The sequence below is a fragment of the Scylla paramamosain genome, chromosome 11 (genome assembly GCF_035594125.1).
Source record: "Scylla paramamosain isolate STU-SP2022 chromosome 11, ASM3559412v1, whole genome shotgun sequence".
Classification (NCBI taxonomy): Eukaryota; Metazoa; Arthropoda; class Malacostraca; order Decapoda; family Portunidae; genus Scylla; species Scylla paramamosain.
The window spans coordinates 11,354,157-11,377,175 of NC_087161.1; the positions used below are offsets into that span (position 1 = coordinate 11,354,157).

Below are 23,019 nucleotides of genomic sequence, written 5' to 3' on the forward strand. Positions count from 1 at the left end.
TCTCTCTTCTCATCTCTCTATCTCTCTTCCCCTCTTTCATTATTCTTTTCTCATTCATTCTTACTACTTCCTTCATTTTATATTGCATTATCTCGCTGCACACAATGGTAGTTAGTCAGGTGATTAAGCAGCGGGGGGAGGGGATGAATGAGACAGTTGCTGTTTTCCTTTTTCTTTAACTTATCTTTTTTTGGCAAATGTTTGTTATGGGTAGCTGGCTACATATGTGTAAATGTTGCAATTTACCAGATACTGACTTCCACTTCGAATATGTTGATGCAAGTCAAGTGCATAAAGAATTTGCATCTACACAGCACCACCAAAAATGTTTATTTTTCACTCTCGCTCAAAATTCTATTATTGTAACAATCTAAAACTTACTGTTTTTTTTCTACATTCATTACAATGAATATACAATATTAAATAGAATATAGAAATTTCTCTTTAACAATATCCTTCTCAATCAGTATCCTGCAATATTGTGCTCTCATGCTCTCTTTCTTTTCTGACATCCTTTTCATATCTTCCAAAACATTTTTTTACACACTTGAAATTTTTCTGTCAGCTTCCTACACTACCTGTCACCTCCAGTCAGCTTTACATCAAGCAAAACTTTTTACTTGATTCCTGTTTTCTATATAAACTTTTTATGACATCTCATCCTTTGCAATTACACACCATATGCACACCTTTTTTTTTTCAGTAACAGTTATTTATGCTTATTAATTCACTTCACAATTAATTCACCTCTCTCATCTCACCATCCATTCCTCTTATGCCATACCATTCTTCCCCCATGTCACCATGAGCTCACTTTTTTACTGCATTCCACTCTGCCTTCTAACTATTTTTGATACCCTATTGCCTTCTCTCTCTCTTTTTCAACTCACTTTCAAAACTTTCCTATCACATCAAACTTGCCTTACCTCTAGCCTCCTCATAGATAGTTGCCACTTCACATTCATTGTGTAGTGATCAAAGAAAGTTAGCAAAAGGGTACCTAAGTAAATAAACTAGAATGATCCAATTTTGAAAATCAATACAATAATTTTGAGAGGTATATATCAAGAGAACAGCAAAATATTGTTGCTAGGGTTGTTCAGGTTAAACAGGCAATGAAATTCTGAGAATAATTCACTCTCATTCAGATCATACATTACCTGGAACTGCTTCAAAGAGGTGTAGGAAGTCTCCTGAATTTTTGTCTTCATGGAGGAGAAGTCCATGGGCTGAGATATAATAGAGGAGTACCCAGGAGCAATGGCATCAGTCACTGGCCAAGCAAAGAACTGCTGAGGATCCCTTTTCTCCAGCAGCCCTAACAGGTGCTCCAGTAATTGCTGTGTATCAGAAAAAATTGTTTTAATCTTACAACCATTGTAATTTATGAGGTGTTGCGAGAGCAATCTTGCTAAAAGTATATTTTGAGAAAACACATTTAAAGTTTTTTGCATGGTCAAAACACTATAAAAACACTGCAAATGACAATTCTCTTCTTTAAGTATTGTTGAAAAGTACTTTTAATACAAAATTTGATATGAATAGTGAAGAAGTTGCCATTTATTGATATGGATAGGATAGTTTTAATAGGCAACCACATACAGAAATGTTGAAACTATAGTAAAAAAAAACTTATATTACAAAGTACAATAACAAGAAACCAAGCTGAAGCTACTAGGTGACAGCTGAGCTGTGGTGGCAAGTATGGCTCTCCATTACTTATTAATGTGCAATCCATAATCAGCTTGTTGCACAGAAGCTGGGAAAGTTACATTTGACTTACAATATTTATCTGCTCTTTTCAGTAACAAAGAGGTAAACTTGCAATCAGATAACAGAGGAAAGGAGCACACTTCCAGTGTTACCAAAAATCCACTACTTTTGGTGGTGGATTCACCTTTTCTTTTCTGAGCACTTCATATCTTACATAGTATATACAACAGCAACTTTTCACAAACATAAGATAGCACACAGAAAAAAAAATAAATAAAATAAAATAATCACACAATAGAAAAATACTTGAAATACATCATATCCATTTCCTTTACTTATCCCCTTTTAACAGGTAACCCTAAAACACTTAAAAAATTTTTTTGTAGTTTCAACAGCTGCTGAGAGAGAGAGAGAGAGAGAGAGAGAGAGAGAGAGAGAGAGAGAGAGAGAGAGAGAGAGAGAGAGAGAGAGAGAGAGAGAGAGAGAGAGAGAGAGAATCATCAGCCAATGTCAAGGTCACTCACTGGCTGTCACACAGCTACAATTCATCTCTCAAACTGTATGACTGTGTGTCAGCCAATTCTCACACATTTTAAGACCTAGGATGTTCGTAAAATAAAGCAAGCATTCAATAATTTTGAAATATGCCATAATCTGCGAAGTTTCATAAAATAGAACAACTGTACGATGACCTTAAAGAGTTATACTAGAAATTCATTAAAAAGAGGTTTGTTATATCAAAAGTTTCCTGTATTTAAAAACATGTAACAAAAAAAATTTGGGTGTTTTTTTGGGGGACTAGAATGGATTAATGGCAATTCAATTTATTTCAATAGAGAAAATTGATTTGACATACAAGCAAACTGAGTTACAAGCTCTCTCACGGAATGAATTAAACTCTTAAGTCAAGGTACCACTGCACTTATGTTGCCAACATTTTAAGTGAGCAAGAAGCATGTATGTACTGTATTGACATTATGTACACATGCACATACTGCATTTGATGGCTTATATGATGCACCTTTTTTTTCCAAAATGAGCCTGCGTCTTATAGGGCCAAGGTTCAGCTTTGGGGCAGTGGCTGGTGGTAAGTCTATGGCCACAGTGGTCCTTCAATCAAACCCCAAACATTTTTGCACATGTAAACAAAGTGATCGCTTCTACATCACAAAAACAATCTTTTTTGCAAGGTAACAATGCATAAAAGATCATACTTATCAGTAATTCACATAACAGTCAGGAAGAAATTAAATAATTATGCTTACATTGCATGTACCAAAACAAATTCGCAGTCAATTACACACCAAACCTGACAACACACACAAGATTTACTGCCTTCATACAACTGAAATTACACCTATCTTTTGACATTCTTACCTTGCATACATGTGCCACAAAACTTGAAGCTAATGAGAAACTATTTTATTTTTTTTTTTAGAAAGTAGCTTACTATCTAACAAAACAAAATATTTTATAAGTGAAGAGAGTGTCATGAGGTACGGCAGCTTGTGGTGATGGTCTGCACAGTTTTCATTCAATACAGTTTATGCAATAATGTTTAAAATTTTCAGATTCCATTACCCCAACAGTCACAGAAACAAAATGTGTATGCAATTGTGTATAAGATACAAAAGATACAATTTGCCAAGGAAAAATATTGGGATCTAATAATGACCTGAATACATGAGAAGGCTTCAAATGTCAGGTGAAACACTTCACTTCAGAGCTTAAACCTGCTTATTCATCTTTTTTTTTTTTTTTTTCAATGCTTGCTGAAACTGAGGTGCGTCTTTATAAGCCCATGCATCTTATAAGCTGTCAAATACAGTATGTGTATAACAATACTTGAAATTATACAGCAGCATTAACAACTAACCAATTATTTTTATTTTTTTGGCTGCGAATAGTCCTTTGATATGTCTAGCATCCTAGCATTTTGAAATATCAACATAAAATGAAATAGTGGCATGTTCTTATACTGTGGGGTTCATTTTTGTGTAAAATTGGGTTTTTGTCATCCTTTCCCCTTATTACTCCTAACTCATTTATATTTTCCATAATATCTATTCACAGGGTGCTAGTTGCTAGTAAAAGCAATATCCCCAAGAAGTCTCACCTAATTCTGCTTTAAGATTTTGTGATTAGAAATGTCAAAATTTATCAGATATGAGCAGTTTAGAATTAGAAATATATGCATTTGTCTTATTTCCTCACCAATTTAAATGATTTTCACACACTCACACACACACACACACACACACACACACACACACACACACACACACACACATACACATATATATCTCAGTTAATATCATAAATAGGTAAAGTATTAAAAAAATATTGAAATAGTTCAATTATAAGTACTTTATCTATAGGAATAAATACTGTTAATGTTATTTAAATTGTGTGCAAGCTGTGCTTTATTTATTTATTTTATTTACTTATTTTTTTTATGTAAGAAGGACACTGGCCAAGGGCAACAAAAATCTAATAAAAAAAATGCCCACTGAAATGCCAGTCCCATAAAAGGGCCAAAGCAGTGGTCAAAAATTGATGAATAAGTGTCTTGAAACCTCCCTCTTGAAGGAATTCAAGTCATAGGAAGGTGGAAATACAGAAGCAGGCAGGGAGTTCCAGAGTTTACCAGAGAAAGGGATGAATGATTGAGAATACTGGTTAACTCTTGTGTTAGAGAGGTGGACAGAATAGGGGTGAGAGAAAGAAGAAAGTCTTGTGCAGCGACGCCGCGGAAGGAGGGGAAGCATGCAGTTAGCAAGATCAGAAGAGCAGTTAGCATGAAAATAGCGATAGAAGACAGCTAGATATGCAACATTGCGGCGGTGAGAGAGGGGCTGAAGACAGTCAGTTAGAGGAGAGGAGTTGATGAGACGAAAAGCTTTTGATTCCACCCTGTCTAGAAGAGCAGTATGAGTGGAACCCCCCCAGACATGTGAAGTATATTCCATACATGGACAGATAAGGCCCTTGTACAGAGTTAGCAGCTGGGGGGGTGAGAAAAATTGGCGGAGACGTCTCAGAACACCTAACTTCATAGAAGCTGTTTTAGCTAGAGATGAGATGTGAAATTTCCAGTTCAGATTATAAGTGAAGGACAGACCGAGGATGTTCAATGTAGAAGAGGGGGACAGTTGAGTGTCATTGAAGAAGAGGGGATAGTTGTCTGGAAGGTTGTGTCGAGTTGATAGATGGAGGAATTGAGTTTTTGAGGCATTGAACAATACCAAGTATGCTCTGCCCCAATCAGAAATTTTAGAAAGATCAGAAGTCAGGCGTTCTGTGGCTTCCCTGCGTGATATGTTTACCTCCTGAAGGGTTGGACGTCTATGAAAAGACATAGAAAAGTGCAGGGTGGTATCATCAGTGTAGGAGTGGATAGGACAAGAAGTTTGGTTTAGAAGATCATTAATGAATAATAAGAAGAGAGTGGGTGACAGGACAGAACCCTGAGGAACACCACTGTTAATAGATTTAGGAGAAGAACAGTGACAGTCTACCACAGCAGCAATAGAACGGTCAGAAAGGAAACTTGAGATGAAGTTACAGAGAGAAGGATAGAAACCGTAGGAGGGTAGTTTGGAAATCAAAGCTTTGTGCCAGACTCTATCAAAAGCTTTTGATATGTCCAAGACAACAGCAAAAGTTTCACCAAAATCTGTAAAAGAGGATGACCAAGACTCATGGAGAGCACACATCTTTTGATTGTTTGTTTATGCTGGAGGGTGCACGCACCTGGGCCCGTATATGAGGTTTGTCTGGAAAGTATCCAGCCATTATATTTCCAGAACTGGTGGCACAATCCTAACAGAAGTTGGCGAACACTGACAGAAAACAATATTGCACATGCATGTGTGGCCATACTCCCATGTGACACCTATGTTACCAGCAAGACACAGTTGAGTGAAGGCGTGTACTGTTTGACCATCGCATTGACAATGACTGAGCGAGTAGGTCAGCGTATCTGTGTCAAGTTTTGTTGCAAACTTGAACATTCGTCAGCGAAAATTATTTGAATGATTAAGAAGGCATTCCAGGATGATTCAATGAGTGAAGCACAGATAAAGATGTCGTAAAAATGCTTCAAAGATGGCTGAGAATCTATTGAAAGTGATCCACATTCTGGAAGGCCTTCAACAAGCAGAACACCTGAAAATGTTGAACGTGTGAAGACTGGAATCAATGAAAATTGGTGATTGACAGTATGAGAGTTGGTATCCTACAGACAAGTATTTCAGAGATTTTGACGGAAGATCTTGGCATGATGCACGTGGTGGCAAAATTCATCCCACATCTCCTGACCCATGAACAGAAGGAATTTCGTGCTAAAACTCCACACGACATGCTTCAAGCTGCTACAAATGACTCAGATTTCCTGAAACAAGTAATAACCGGAAATGAGTTGTGGATCTATGTCTATGAGCCAGAAATAAAAGCCCAGTCTAGCCAATGGAAGTTACCTGCATCTCCATGTCAGAAGAAGTCAAGGCAAAGTCAAAGCAAAGTCAAGGTCATGTTGACAGAGTTTTTTGATTATCAGGGTGTTGTCCACCATGAGTACACTCTTCTAAGTCAAACAATAATGAAAGAGTATTACAGCAAAATTCTTTGCTGTCTGAGGGATGAAATGAGAAGAAAGCCACAGCTGTGGTCTAGTGGAGACTGGATCCTTCATCATGATAATGCACCTGCCCATTCTTTACATGTCGTGCAGGGATTTTTGGCAAAACATTCCATCACCCAGCTCACTCAGCTGCCCTACAGCCCAAATCTAGCTCCCTGTGATTTCTGGATTTTCCCAAAGCTAAAATCACTGTTAAAAAAGGAGGAGATTTCAGTCCATAGACGAAATTAAGAAGAATGTGACGAGCCAGCTGATAAAGATCTCAAATAGGACTTTGTAAAATGTTTTGAAACATGGAAGGGATGCTGAAAGAAGTGTGTGAGGTCTGAAGGAGACTACTTTGGAGGAGAGTAGGGTGCCACTTTCCTAGGCTAGAAGCATTTCTTGAAATCGTAAATGGCTGGAAACTTTCTGGACATACCTTGTACACATACATTTTTAGCATGCTAAAAGTACTTTAAGTGACAAATTTAACTTTAACTGCTAAGAATTCCTTAAAAGTAATACATAATCACTTTTAAGACCTAAAAAGACCTTTGGTGGCTATGAGTAGTGAGGGGTACTCCTAATGCACCTAAAATTACTTTTAGGTGGCAGGATGACACCCCAACACCTCACTTTTTTGGCAAAGGACAGGCATCCCATGAGAGTACAGTGGTGCTCAGGCAATCAAGAGAGTTCTGCCTGCCCTTGGTGACATTCTATATGTGGTAGACCTGTTGAGGGATGCACTAGGAAGTCACACTGCAGGGAGTAAGATGAGATAAAGGCCCTTGTACCTTGGTACAACACAGCCAACCATAAGCCAAAAACCCTTGAGGCTCATGCACTACATTGCATGTTCATATCTCTCTCTCTCTCTCTCTCTCTCTCTCTCTCTCTCTGATGATATTGAGATGAGACAGAAACATGTTATGTTAGCTGCAGGATTCCTGACTGTCATCCATGTTATTGATGGCACACATAAGAATTACTGCATTCAGAGATTAGGAGGCAGAATGTGTAAATAAGACATGAAATAAAATTAACTGCGAAATGCGATTGTAGCTCACAATGCTGAAATCCATTTTAAATTGTGTTTTGGGAAATGTGTGTGTGTGTGTGTTATTTTGGTAGATAATAAATTAATTCAACACCTAGTTTAAGCCAACCCAGTCATCTCAACCCCTTCCTGGGAGTAAATAGAATGTAATTAATCTTTTTTTGCACTCAAACTAACTTAACCCAAGTCATCACACAGTCCAAGTAACTGGAATTTAACTTATATTTTTGCATTTAACTTAATAACCTCACCCAGACACCCCATAGTAAGTACAATTTAACAAATCCATCTGAATTCAATCCAATACAACCAAGTCATTACACAGCTGCTTACAGGGACCAAGTGGAATTTAATAAATCTAATTGCATTCAACCTATCAGCCATCTCCACAGCTGCTTGAAGGGATATGCAGAATTTTGAAAACAATTTTGCACAAAGCAGAAACTAGTGTGTCATTCAGTTAGCCTGACAGAACTGCCCCTGTCTTTCTTTAGCTTGACCAAGCTGCCCCTTCCACTACTGTTGTGCTGACATCCCTGGGCTAGAGTCTGAACTCACCTCATGTTCATTATTAAACTCATAAAATATGTTAAAACTCCAGTTCTTTTTTTATTGAAAAATGAAATATAAATTAACATTAAATACTTTTAAAGTATGATTTTGACATTCAAGTTAAAAAACATAATGGTTAGGGCCTTCCTTATGCACTAAACATAGCACGTATAGCAAGTTTAGATTTTACTTATACTCCTGGCTAAGTGACTTGAGAAGTTTTATAGTTCCTTGTATATACTTTTAGCATTTTCTTTTAGCTGGGGGTAAATTTAAGTCTTTTAAAAAGTGCTTTTTTATGTAAACAGGCCTTGGCGTCCTTGTTGAATGTGTACATTCTGGATTTTATCATTAAAGCCAAATGCTCTACATCTGTCCTTTGATTTACCCTTCCACACTGATATACAAGTTCAACAAGTACAATCAGTAACTCTGATACCAACTTCAGAAAGATACATTTCTGCAATTTTACCAGCTTGTTTATATCAAATCTCATTGCTAGCGGTTCTCACAACTACTAAATCATTGGAAAGAGTTTCAATTTAGCCAATAGTGGGTGTCTTCTCATTAGATTCTGGTACAATGGCTTTATTTTTGTCACAACATAACACAGTGTGGATGTGGTCAATTTGAACACTGAAATTCAACTTTCTTACTGAAGATGTTATGGATGAAGTGGTGGAAGAGGATGTGAAGATGGCTGTAGCTATTGGAATGATGAAAGGAAGAATCCTTAGAATGATATGTCATGAAGGTGGAGAAGGAAGATGAGTGGGGAGAAGGTCAGCAATGGAGAGTCATGGCATGGCACCATGGAGGTGTTTTCTTCTCTAGCTCTCTGATATTATTTCTTGTTTTTAACACTATTCTTTCTTTTGTCACTCTTTATGAATATAATGAAGGAAAATGCTACTGGAATGTTATAAATTGGGTAGTAGGAGTCAGAATCAGTAAAAAATACAAAGCTCATAGCAGGATTGGAAAAAAAAAAAAAAAAAAAAAAAAAAAAAAAAAAAAAAAAATTGAAAATCACTTATTTGATGTAAATCAGATTTTTTTATTTAAATAAATTTTAATTTTAATTATTATTATTATTATTATTATTATTATTATTATTATTTTTTTTTTTTTTTTGCATTAATCCTTGTTTGTTTGCACTGATTATATGTTTTGGTTTGAGACCATTTTCTTGTATTAAACTTGGCCAATGTTAAATGAAATCATAGTTTAATATACATTACCCAACTTGAGTTTTCACATAAGAATCATAAGTAGAACTAACAGTTTAATCGGATCTGTTATGCTAAAGAAATGACAGTGGAATCTCAGTCACCAAACACCTCCCTTTTTGAACAAAATTTTGAAGTCATTATTGCTCTGCTTGTGGTACCATAATTCAGTTCTAGAACAAAGTTACTTGATTTCAAATATTAAGAGAAACAGCAAAAGCTGCCGTTTATTACTAATTTATAGTTTCTATAAATATATACTTCATTTTTATATATTTGGAGGAGAGGCACAGACTGTAAGACAGTAATTCAATCTTTGAAATAAGGTAAGTGTGACCCCATTGATAAGCCTCAATGTACATAAATAGTTTTCAGCACTCCGAAGTAATCCCAAGTCACCTGTGGCTCTCTTGATGAATCCCCAATGCCATCACTACTGCACAACTGCATTTTTCCAGTAGCTTTTCCTAGCAGCAAGATGTCTAAGTGTTATGATCACCTTCATTTTGGTGGTAAGTGGGTTGCTCCTGTCTTTGTCACTCTGTAAGGCTTCCTTCACTAGATCAGTGACAAAGAGAATACCTGCACAGTCTAAACAGTATCTTCTGATGAGTTCTGTGTCACTAAGTTCATTCAATACATCCTTTCTGGATAAATAATTTGCAAGCTAGAGATGTTGTGAAGTAGCCATCTTGACTGTGGGAGTGTCTGTCATAAGGTGCTAAGACATGGTAGACTGGTGTCTAGGAACAGATTAATCCATTTTTACATTGATTCATATGGGGAAAATAGTTTCTGTTTTTTAACATTTCAGATTTCGAACGGCATTCAGGAACGATTAAGTTCCTGACTTGTTGCCTGACTTGTTGCAAGACCTGTACATGATCAGTACACTCAGTACAGGACAACTAGACTTGATACTTTTCCTATGGATCTGCTTCACATGTTTTTTTTTCTTTATACCTAACAAGAGTCTTTTTCTCTTTTGAAGTTTGGTTGATGACTTCACTGTAGCTAGTCATGCTTGTATATTGCGATTTTGTGTTTCTTAACCCTTCCTCAGTAACTATGGAATGACTGGACACACTGGGGAGGTTGGTATTTATGCCATGAACCATAACATCGATCTGGGCCATAAGAGGCGTTGACTGGCTGGTACAGCACGACTGGTGAGCTCTTTGTGTGGTGGGAGGTGGGAGGTGCTAATTGGTTGGTTCCAGTTGGCTTGAAGGCCCTCTCTGTTGTGGCAGTGTCCCTTCTCATGCTTGGCAGGGCCTGTAAATCTTCAGCTTGTACACTGAGCTTGGGGTTGAATTCTTTTATATACAGTGCTTCAAGTATTGCAAGGTGTCTCACATCTGGACACATATCTAAGATTTTAGTGTTTTCTTCTAGTTCTTTTCTTGTGATCTTGATGCTGGGCTGCTGCTGTAGGTGTACTCTTGGGCTCCGGATGTTAGGTAGCAGGTGAGCCGTCAAGACAGCTTTGTCGAGTCATGCCGATGTAAGTTGAAGGGAGGACTTCACAGTTTCTTAATTTACAGGTGAACTTATACATAGCATGTGACCTCTGGGTTGTCTCTCTTTCTACGTGGGGACTGTTTCTAAGTAGGAGGTGGCTGGTTTTCTTGTTCATATAGTATATTTGGAGCTTTAACTCCCTTTCTGGGTCTGTGTGCTTGATATTTCTTTTCACTATTTGTGTAACCAGGTAAAAGGAGCTTTAAGCTGTGGAGCAACTTAGAGGACCTTCCCCCAGTGGCTGAGGGGTGTTCTAATTTTTAAACACATCACAGACCTGATCATATAGAACTGGCCTGCACAAGCCACGCCAAGTGTCATGCCACTGTGATGGTTGTGGCAAGTGACATGTTGCTATAAATGACTCTGTGTTTTCAATATCTGGAGCTTTATCAGTATTCTGATCACACTATTGTGTTCATGAGAGTTTTTCCTACTTAATGCAATAATATATTTAAGCATTCAATGATTAATTGTTGAAAATAGAGAACATAAGTAAAACATGTTATAAACATTTTTTTAACATCTTCACAGTTCAACTTGTCATAATACCATTTTCTTTTTTTGTGTTGCCAAGTACTTTAGTGTGTGAGTGCTCTTCAGATGTAAGCACCAATAGTAGAATCCTTATATCTGTCAGGACATTCACTCCTTCCATTAAGGCAGTGCCCAGAATTAGTTGGCTTGATATATACTGCTGTATATCAAGCAACTTGCTGTTGCTTCACAAGGATGTTGAGGAAGGGCATGGTACCATTTACACTATGTTCTATGGTGAAGTTGAGACCAGAAATTTCTTCAAGGCAATGTTTGAGCTGGTCAGTACCAGCACTGCTTGTAATCTTGATGAATATGTTGTCAATAGAGCGGCAATATACATCAGGCTTCTCAGTCTTTTTAAACACTTCTTCCACCATGCAGCCCATAAAGAAGTTGGCCATGAGCACACCCACGGGAGAACCAATGGCTACACCATCAATATGATGCTACTTGTTTCCTTGAGGACCAGTAAAAAAATATACATCAATTTCTCAAAACCTCCTGGAAGAGTGCATAAACTTAAAAAGAAAAGGATGGACACTGCTGTAACCCATTCAGGCTTTTCATCATTTACAAAACTTTTTCATACAACACTCATCTACATCAAATTCCATCTAAATATAAACATTGATCCAGCCATTTAATTTGTCCAAGTCTTCCTTCAATTTCTTGAAAAGTCTATATTTATGTGTGAATTCCTATATGTATCAGTGAGCATATTCTACATTTTCTATTTAATTTTAATTTTTGGTAAACAATAAGTCCAACAGTAAAGTTCATCCATTATCATTTTAATATTTTGCTAAATACATTATTTTCTAAGAAATGTTGTGTCAGACTAAGTTCTTAACTATTCTTGTGATTTTCTGTTGCCGTTGCTTGACATTTTCCAATTTTATGCTGCTATTAAAGCCTTTCATTAGTGCTATCTTCTCAGATCTATCTTATATTTTTTGTGCATCATTTTATAATGGGAGGATTATCTTGTGCTAGTCTTCCCTGAAAATTTCTCATTCCCCACCGCTCTCTTACTTGGTAGTTTGAGTCATCCATGCTGTGTGTGTTTCTGTTGGTGATCAAACGTAACTCACTCAGGTGAGGCTAATTTGCAAAAAATAGTAGCAAAACCATGTAGATGTACAGGTTAGAGGAATTAGGTACAAGGAGATGTTAAGACAGGTCCAGTAACTCCCTGCCTGCTTCTGTACTTCCTCCTTCCTATGACAAACTCTTTCAAGAGGGATGTTTCAAGACACTTATCCTTCAACTTTCAATGATTCTCTTGATGTCTCTTTTGGGATTGATGCCTAAGTGGGATTTTTTTCCCCTCCAGTTTTGTTTCCCTTGGCCAGTGACCATCTTACATTAAAAAGTAGTACAGGAAAAAGAGGTGGTCACTCCTGTGATGCCAGCTTCCCACATATAGATGTATCTAGTATACATTCTGGCATTTTTTCTGGCTACAGTTCTTGGAATAGGCAGACTTATGCTCTCCTGGTCTAGGTCTAATTCCCAGGAGACACAGTGAGTAGAGGAGAAACATAAACCTAGTGGCAACACAACACCAGGCTGCTGGACTTATGGGAGTGATGATCCCATCCCCAATGTAGGTGCAGCTAGTCAGTGGCAATTAATGGTGGTGACTAGAGGCTGATGGACAAGATGGTCCTAGCAGTCATGGTGGATTCTGGTCTAACAGTGGCGGTAGCTATCACCATGTCCTAGCCTGCATCACCCCCCCCCCCCCCCAGAGATCAGCTAGGCCATGGATGCCAGGCACTAGCCACCTGTGACCACTCTCTGCTTTGGGAGAGACCATCTTGGCTGGCCAAGGAGGTTTACTAGGTAAGGAATCCTCTTCTGCCTGGCTATTAGTGTTAAGGTTTCCTATCCATTTGAGTCAGCATCAACTATTTATATAATTATGGTTTTTGAAGTGATTAATTATTTAACATTATTTTTGCCAAATAAATCCCAAAAAGTATTATTCCATATTTCCTTTCTCCATCATCCCCCTCAATAATAGAATCCAGTTTGGTAACTTAGTTATAAAGTTTAATTAGCAAATATCTTTACTTATTTTTTTGTCAGTTTGATTTTTGAGTGTAGCTCACCAAAATTGGGTAAAAATTTGGTTTTCTCAACAAGATTTAATGTGTGACCAGACTAACCAGCACATACTTTTGATGCCAGCAGTGGTACATGCTGTGGTGCCAATGGTACCAGCACAGTAGCAAGGTCTTGATATGTCTCCCAGTTATTTCCACTAATTCAGAATGTTTTTTGCTCTTAACTTGGACAGCATGACTGTGATCCCTCCTTCCCTATGTTATAAGATCTACTTCCATATTCAACTTTTCTTATTTTAACAATTTTATTTCTTGACATGTCTTGTCAAAAATGAAAATTCCACCATCAGCTTTTTGTTACTCTATCTTTCTTTGCATTATATTTACACAAACTAGTATATCAATTGGTATTTTAAGATTTAACTTGTGACTTCAATACAAATATATATACAATCATCAAGTTTTAACCTTCATAACAATTCTTGATATTGAAGATAGACGATTCAGCTCAAATCATTAAAGTAACTAACTGATGATTGCCCCAGATCACTACTTAGATGGCACACTCTTGATATGAATTACACTTAAGCCTTTGTTGGAAAAATGCCTCTCCTCTTACTCTGATTTTTTACAATTTTTCTCATTTCTTTCACCTTATCATTTCTTTATCTGCTCTGTTGAAGCATCTATAAAACCACGTATGCTTTCAGTCCTCAGAGTCATCTTCCAGGTATTTTTCGATATCACTTTAATCATGAAACTATTTAGAAAGGTTATTTTTAGTGATTTATTCACATTTTTCATATTTTCTGAGCTAACTTAATTCTAATCCTATTTCTTTCTCTTTCCCAGTCATTAAATTAGTGTTATCATTTAGATTTTCACTGTCCCCTTATCATTTTGTCCTTTATTTAATTTTCTTTTAAATCAAAGAATAATGTGTATTTGTGGCCATCTTTACTATGCTACTTTTCTAAGTATACTAGCCTGGTATATAGATAAAAAAAAGAAATAAATTAAGGTCTTTAAAATGATAACATAATTCACAAATTTATCTTAAATTTATGTGACTCTGACAAAATCTGACTTATGATCCTATTTGAATCCATAACATAACAAAGTTGACCCCAATGACTAAAGGAGGCTTGAGCTCTATACCACACCAAACTAACTGAGGTGTCTTGGTCAGGTTGGCTGTTAGGTCACAAGGTCATAAATCCTCAATTTATATGCCATACCTATTTGCTACTATATAAACTAAAGCTATAGCACAAAATAAATGAAAACCCACATTGTCTTCAAATGAGAAGAGATTCAAACTTACATCCTACTAACCCCTATAATATCTGGCCATTATTTAACACAACAGTGGCCATATCCTTGCTAACTGATCACAAGATGTGTTTGCATGCTTAAGATGACTGCAAGATAATATTATGAGCAGTGGGCTCCTTAAGGGAAGAGGAGCAGTCCAGCATAGTGTTAAGTGAAAGTTGTTTGTGGCCTTACGTATGATGTTATATTTTCTAGGATATATGAAGACATTGCGAGTAAACTGTGTTGCATGAATACAGTGAAAATGTGGTGAAAGCAACCTCAGGCAATAAGTGAAGTGGTCATAGCAACTATGGTGTCAAGTGGATAAATAATGTCTACAGCCTTAACAATGATGCTACATTGCTTTCAATATGCAGAGCTACAGAATAGATCATAGAAGTATAAAGAGTGAAAAACAATGTTGAAACTGTTTACAATGCAAAACTGTTGCTGAGAGATCAATGATAAATAAACAATCAATGAAAAAAAATAATAAATAAAAAAAATAAATAAATATATAAAAATAAATAAAAAATAATAATAATAATGACATTCAATATCTCATTGAAGGCCTCACCTTTAATCCCATCCTCACCTCTATAAGCAGAAAGCAGATGTTCTTATTCTCTCAAAAACATTAATTTTGAGTAAAACTGCATTATGGAAAACTGAACGTGTAAAGCCCTTATCTTAGGGAGTACTGCATTAGTATTTCTACTGCAACTTAAATATGTCAATATATAAAAAAGAAATCAAGCATACTAACCATGAGAGCTGAGTTTGCCTCCTTTTCTTTGTAACTAGTTATGCTTGGCTCCAAGATGGGAGATGACCTGTTGCCACTTGCTCCAATCACTTCTAAGTGTGGTTTTTTGGACGGGGGAGGTTGCTCATCCATGACAGCATCCTCTCCTACAACCTGAAAAAAAAAAAAAAATAATAATAATAATAAAAATAATAATAATAATAAAATAAAAATAAATCAATTAATTAATAAAAAAAATAAAAATAAATAAATAAATAAATAAATAAATAAATAATAAAAAAAAATAAATAAAAAAATAAAAATAAAAAATTCACTATGGCCCTACAGAAGAGGTGGATACTAGTTTTCTTCATTTGTAGAGACTGTAGACTGTAGACACAAGATACTTCTCCAATTTTGGATAATTGTTTAGGCCCTTTTTCTTTAGGGGCTTGCACCTCAGTGTGTATAAAAATTAAACAACTAAAAAAAATTCAACAAAATTATTGAAAGAAAACATTACCTCTATTTTGTCACGATGGTGGCGATGCTTGTGTCTCTCTTTGTCCTTTTCTCTTTCCTTCTTTTTCTTCTTCTTTTTAGATTTCTTGTGCTTTTCTCTAAAAAGTACAAAGAATGCCTTAGCTCAAAATACTTATAAGAAACAGAAGCATGCTAGGTTGGGTACTACAGGACAAGAATATATGTCAAATATAACTTCAGTAAAAAACTAAGGTATACCAGAGCATAAAATATAACAATGAAACAGATCACTGGTCAATTGTGAAATAAGAGTGGAACCCCCCCCTAAACATGTTAAGCATACTCCATACGTGAACAGATAAGGTCCCTGTACAGAATTAGCGGCTGAAAGGATAAGGAAAAAATGGTAAAGATGACTCAGAACACCTAAGTTCATAGAAGCTGTTTTAGTTAGAAATGAGACCTAAAGTTTCCAGTTTAGGTTATAAGTAAAGGACAGACTGAGGATGTTCAGAGCAGAAGAGGGGTTCAGTCAGGTATCACTGAAGAAGAGGGGGATAGTTATCTGGAAGGTTTGTTCAAGTTGATAGATGGAGGAATTGAGTTTTTGAGGAATTGAACATTAGTAAATTTGCTCTGCCCCAAATCAGAAATTTTAGAGAGATCAAAAGTCAGGTGTTCTGTGGCTTCCTTGCATGAGCTGTTTACTTTCTGAAGGGTTGGATGTCTACAAAAAGACGTGGGAAATCTGCACGGTGGTATCATCAGCATAAGAGTAGGTAGGACAAGAAATCTGGTTTAGATCACAGATGTAGGGATGTACTGATGTATCGGTGTCGGTATTGGTATCGATGGTATCGGTACATTTTAAGAGTATCAGTATTGGTATCAGTATCGGCTGATTTTCTGCCAATACTACTGATACTTGAAGGAGTTTTGTACATCACATGTTACTCATTGCAAATAATTTTGTTCAACAGAAATTGGATTTTCTAAATTGTTGAAAACATCAGAAAAGTGTAATTATCTAGTATCAAGATACTACATAGTTTGGAATTTCCATTGATTTAATTTTCATCAATAAGTGATAAGATTCATATTACTTTGAACACAAGTATATAATACTAGTATACAGTATGGCCTTTGGTACTGCGGACATGTACAATACAGGTTTAATAGGTTCGGAGTGGGATTGGTGGAGCCCCTCCACTCGCCCCATTTGCCTGCCTCAGTCAGTCAGACGGCTGCCCTGCAATGGGGCACGCTGCCAGGGTCTGCGTATTTTTTCACAGTCTCCTGTCAAAATGTATGGCAATTAAGGTAAAGCTAACCTAACTGAGTCAGACTTCATGAGGCACCTCCTCCCCTGCTCCTTGTCGAAACTCATTGGGGTGGGTATTAATAGTTGGGTTAACCATGAACTGCTACCTTGCCATGCTGTATAGGGTTAATATGTGCTTCTGTGGTGCAGTGGTCAGCATGTCTAGCTATGAATCTGCGGGCCTGGGTTCGATCCTGGCCTCAGCAGTTGGTGCACGGCCCACCCAGTTGTTCATCCATCCCTTAGTTGGTTGATAGATGGGTACCTTGGGAAACCTGGGAAAGGTAAAGTGTGGAAACCTGGATTTCATTCTAGCCCTGTGTCTCAGGACAGAGGATTCTTACTCACCACAGGCTCAAGGGCTAGTGGGATGGAGATGAGCACTGCAGCCATGCACTGCCACTGTGTATGTTCCCACTTTACCTTGCTTATAGGGTTAATGAGCTATAAGTAAAAAGTTGTGGGATAGTGATAGGAGAGAGGATGAAGGTAGTACAAGAGTTCATGTATCTAGGAACAATGTTATGCAAACATGGAGAGATGGATGGAGAAATAATAAGAGTTGTGGAGGGCAGGAGTGTCATGGGATCACTTGCAAGAATTATGGAAAGAAGGAATGTGACCATGGAGGTTAAATGGGGCTTGAGGAACAGTATTTTCCTGACAACATTAACATATCAATCAAAGACATGGACATAGACTAGGGTATAATAGTCAAGAGTACTTGCTGTGGAAATGAGCTACCTGAGAGGAGTCTTTGGAGAGACCAGATGGGAGACGGTGAGCAGTGAGAGATGTGACATAAATACATGTGCAAATGGAGTGAATTGTGGAGTGGTGGAGTAGGTAAAGAGAAATATACTGAAGTGGTTTGGTCATGTTTGGAGGATGGGGAGTAAGGAGTTGTGAAGGTGTATGAAAGCGAGCTCAAGAGTCCTAATAGGAGAGAAGACCACTTGAAAGATAGGGCAGGGTGGAGGAGTACCTTTTAGAGAGAGCTATGGATGGGGAGGAGTGCTTGAACAAGCAAGGAGGGAGTGTTGTTGGATACAGAAAGGTGGAGATACTTCTGTGTGTTCATCCCCTGGGGGGGCATTCCAGAGGTACTAAGTCGTCAGAGCTTCGCAATGATGTTTTCCATGCCCTCGCTGGCCTAAACCCTCGGAAGGCTTATGGACCTGATGGGGTCCCTCCTACTGTTCTCCGAAACTGTGCCTCCGTGCTTGCACCTTGCCTAGTCAAACTCTTTCAGCTCTGTCTGTCAACATCTACCTTTCCTTCTTGCTGGAAGTTTGCCTACATTCAACCTGTTCCTAAAAAGGGTGACCTTTCTAATCCTTCAAACTACCGTCCTATTGCTTTAATTTCCTGCCTATCTAAAGTTTTTGAATCTATCCTCAACAGGAAGATTCTTAAACATCTATCACTTCACAACCTTCTATCTGATTGCCAGTATGGGTTCCGTCAAGGCCGCTCTACTGGTGATCTTCTGGCTTTCCTTTTAGAGATTTTGGTGAAACTTTTGCTGTTGCCTTGGACATATCAAAAGCTTTTGATAGAGTCTGGCACAAAGCTTTGATTTCCAAACTACCCTCCTACGGTTTCTATCCTTCTCTCTGTAACTTCATCTCAAGATTCCTTTCTGACCATTCTATTGCTGCTGTGGTAGACGGTCACTGTTCTTCTCCTAAATCTATTAACAGTGGTGTTCCTCAGGGTTCTGTCCTGTCACCCACTCTCTTCTTATTATTCATTAATGATCTTCTAAACCAAACTTCTTGTCGTATCCACTCCTATGCTGATGATACCACCCTGCACTTTTCCACATCTTTTCATAGACGTCCAACCCTTCAGGAGGTAAACATATCACGCAGGGAAGCCACAGAACGCTTGACTTCTGATCTTTCTAAAATTTCTGATTGGGGCAGAGCAAACTTGGTATTGTTCAATGCCTCAAAAACTCAATTCCTCCATCTATCAACTCGACACAACCTTCCAGACAACTATCCCCTCTTCTTCAATGACACTCAACTGTCCCCCTCTTCTACACTGAGCATCCTCAGTCTGTCCTTTACTTATAATCTGAACTGGAAACTTCACATCTCATCTCTAGCTAAAACAGCTTCTATGAAGTTAGGCGTTCTGAGATGTCTCCACCAGTTTTTCTCATCCCCCCAGATGCTAACTCTGTACAAGGGCCTTATCCGTCCATGTATGGAGTATGCTTCACATGTCTGGGGGGGTTCCACTCATACTGCTCTTCTAGACAGGGTGAAATCGAAAGCTTTTCGTCTCATCAACTCCTCTCCTCTAACTGACTGTCTTCAGCCTCTCCCTCACCGCCGCAATGTTGCATATCTAGCTGTCTTCTACCACTATTTTCATGCTAACTGCTCTTCTGATCTTGCTAACTGCATGCCTCCCCTCCTTCCGTGGCCTCGCTGCACAAGACTTTCTTCTTTCTCTCACCCCTATTCTGTCCACCTCTCTAACACAAGAGTTAACCAGTATTCTCAATCATTCATCCATTTCTCTGGTAAACTCTGGAACTCCCTGCCTGCTTCTGTATTTCCACCTTCCTATGACTTGAATTCCTTCAAGAGGGAGGTTTCAAGACACTTATTCATCAAGTTTTGACCACTGCTTTGACCCTTTTATGGGACTGGCATTTCAGTGGGCATATTTATTTATTGGATTGTTGTTGCCCTTGGCCAGCATCCTTCCTACATTAAAAAAAAACAGACTTTAAGAGTCTTCTTTTTGTGTCTAATACTTAAGTTAACTCCTACATCAGCTCATGAAAGAAAACTGTAAAATCAAGATCAGTGTGATAAGTTTAGTTTCATTCGTAATTTTATTAACACAGATACAGTAAGTATCAGGGACAGTTATTAGATGCAAAGTACGATATAGCTGTTTTGATTTCTTTTAGATTTGGCTTGGACTCTTAAGTGAAGACACAGACTCACTACCATCTGTCTGGGCAAGTTCAGCTCTGCACTTCATTACCATCATTATTATGGCTACAGGGCATCACAGGAGTAGTATTGTGTGGAAATTCTACAGTGTCTAAAGATGATGGAGAAGAGGTTGAGTGCAAACTATGTGACATATCTTTGTCAAGAGAAGGTAAAGAGGAGAAATCATTTAACACAACTAATTTGAGAAAACACCTACAAAGTAAGCATAAACAAGAACTTGAAAAGAACAACTGCTGGTAACTGAGGAAAATAACTATTTGAAAAACAAATGAAGATTAGGTGAATGTCAATCTGACAAAACTCACAAAACTTTACTCTCTTGTAGCAACAGTGATACTCAGCCTACCTTGGAGCAAATACTTGAGCTGAGAAAAATCTGGGACATAAACAGTGCTCAGTCACAAACTATACACTATGCTATAGGGGGAAATGATTGCTGTAGATGTCAGCCTTACTCTATAGTTGAAGATGTTGGATTTTTGAGGCTCATAAAAAACTGAAACCAAACTCTCAACTGCCAAGCAGGAAGTACTTTTCTGAGAAGATTGTACTGTCCATGTTTGAGATAATGAGAGCTGTTGATAATGAAGCAGAGCATATCAGTTTCACCACTGATATTTGGACAAACAATTGTGATACTTCTTTTATTAGTTTAAATGCTCACTGTTTGAATCTAAATTTTGAACAAAAGACTGTTGTACTAAGAGTAAGACCATTCCCACACCATTCACACACTGCAGCCCATATCACTGCAGTCCTTAAAGATACATTGTAAGAATTCAATATACCAGCTTACAAATTGCATCTTTTCACAAGATACAATGGTACCAACATAGTAAAAGACATTGAAGGAACAGGGCATGAAAGTTTGTCAAGCTTTCTGCACACCTTATAACTTGTGATACATGACAGCATATTTGAACAGATTGCTAAAAGACATCAATGCACAATGCAAGCAGACTGTTGGTCACTTCAATCATTCTCCTTTGGCTTACAGCAAGCTGGCACACCTGCAGAAAGACCATGAACTTCCTCAACACAAACTAGTACAGGACGTTCCCACGAGGTGGAACAGCACATACTTTATGCTGGAGTGAATGTCTGAACAAAAGACAGCTATAGCAAATTATACCCTTGACATCCCAAATCTTCCTGGGTGGAATCAAAAACTTTCATCTTATCAACTCCTCTCCTCTAACTGACTGCTTTTAGCATTTCTCTCATTACCACAGTGTTGCTTCTCTTGTTATCTTCTACCACTATTTTCATGATAACTGCTCTCCTGATCTTGCTAACCACATGCCTCCTCTCCTCCCACAGCCTCGCTGCACAAGATTTTCTTCTTTCTCTCAGCCTTATTCAGTCCACCTCTCTAATGCAAGAGTTAACCAGTATTTTCAATCATTCATCCCTTCCTCTGGTGAACTCTGGAACTCCCTCCCTGTTTCTGTATTTCCTCCTTCCTATGACTTGAACTCTTTCCAGAGGGAGATTTCAATACACTTATCCTTTAAATTTTGATGACCATTCTCTAACCTGCTTAGAGACTAGCACCTCAGTGGCATTATTTTTCTTGTAAATATTTTGCCCTTGGTTGGTGCCCCTCCTTTATATATATATATATATATATATATATATATATATATATATATATATATATATATATATATATATATATATATATATATATATATATATATATAAAACTACACATACAGAATGGCACATATTAAAGTGACAAAGATAAGTAATGGAGAGTTTGAAAGTGTTTATGGCACATATTAAAGTGACAAAGATAAGTAATGGAGAGTTTGAAAGTGTTTATGGCACATATTAAAGTGACAAAGATAAGTAATGGAGAGTTTGAAAGTGTTTATATGTGCAGTAAAGGCAAGAGGAAGATCTTCACACAATAGGACAGAATGTTATAAGAATAACATAAGAAATAGGGAAGCTGCAAGAAGCTGTCAGACCTACCCATGGCAATCCCTGTTACATGTGGCAGTCCCTGAGATGGTATGTAAGAGTAAAGGGAGAAAGAACTGGAATATTTGAGCGTGCAAGCACGAATAACAAAGACAGGAATTTACACTGTCTTTTATCACGACCATTTCCTGGAGAAGAGCAGTTCTTACAAACAAAAAATTTATATAGGAAGAGAGATATAAGTAGATATCCCATAAGTTCATCTAGCAAGATACCTTGCACAAGGATATATCTAAAACAGGGTAAGCTTTTTCACCAGAAGAAAAATGCTACAACCAGCATTATTCAAAAAATGGAAATGAAAGCAATGAAGAGAAGACAAAGATTAGTTTTAACCTGGATATAATAATCAAGAGAATTTGAGAAAAGTACCTTACACACCTGGTTCCATCATCATGATGGGAGTGTCGCGAGCGAGACTTTGAACTCTCGTCCTCAGCCTGGTGGTCATCTTCACCCTGGTGGCATAGAGGTGCTTCATATGAGAGATGACAATAAAACATATAATATACATAGGGTGCAGCAAAAATACCTTCCACATTTTAAAGGCTAACAAAAGGAAATATATGGGAGGTATTTCTGCCGCACTCTGTATATATACAATATATATATATATATATATATATATATATATATATATATATATATATATATATATATATATATATATATATATATATATATATATATACTGTTGCAAGCAGTGATGTAAGACAAAGACAAGAAGTAAGAATTAATGAAAGAAGAAGTGAGAGTATGAAGTGGGGAAGAAGGGAGGATGAGAGAGAAAGAGAAGAGAAAAAGATTGACTAGTGAGTGAGTCAGTGAGTGAGTAAGAGCAGAGGTGGGTATGCCCACTGTTTGATGAGTCTTTGCCC

The 23,019-nt window shown here is 37.4% G+C and overlaps 1 protein-coding gene across 1 annotated transcript in view; it reads right to left on the reverse strand.

The window, feature by feature from the left end:
• The window catches only part of LOC135104948 (bromodomain-containing protein 7-like), a 192,221-nt gene that overhangs the window by 130,932 nt on the left and 38,270 nt on the right, over positions 1-23,019 (reverse strand). Inside the window, 4 exon segments of the mRNA XM_064012763.1 lie at positions 1,161-1,340; positions 15,392-15,544; positions 15,894-15,990; positions 22,523-22,599. Of these exon segments, the coding sequence (XP_063868833.1) occupies positions 1,161-1,340; positions 15,392-15,544; positions 15,894-15,990; positions 22,523-22,599 (507 nt within the window).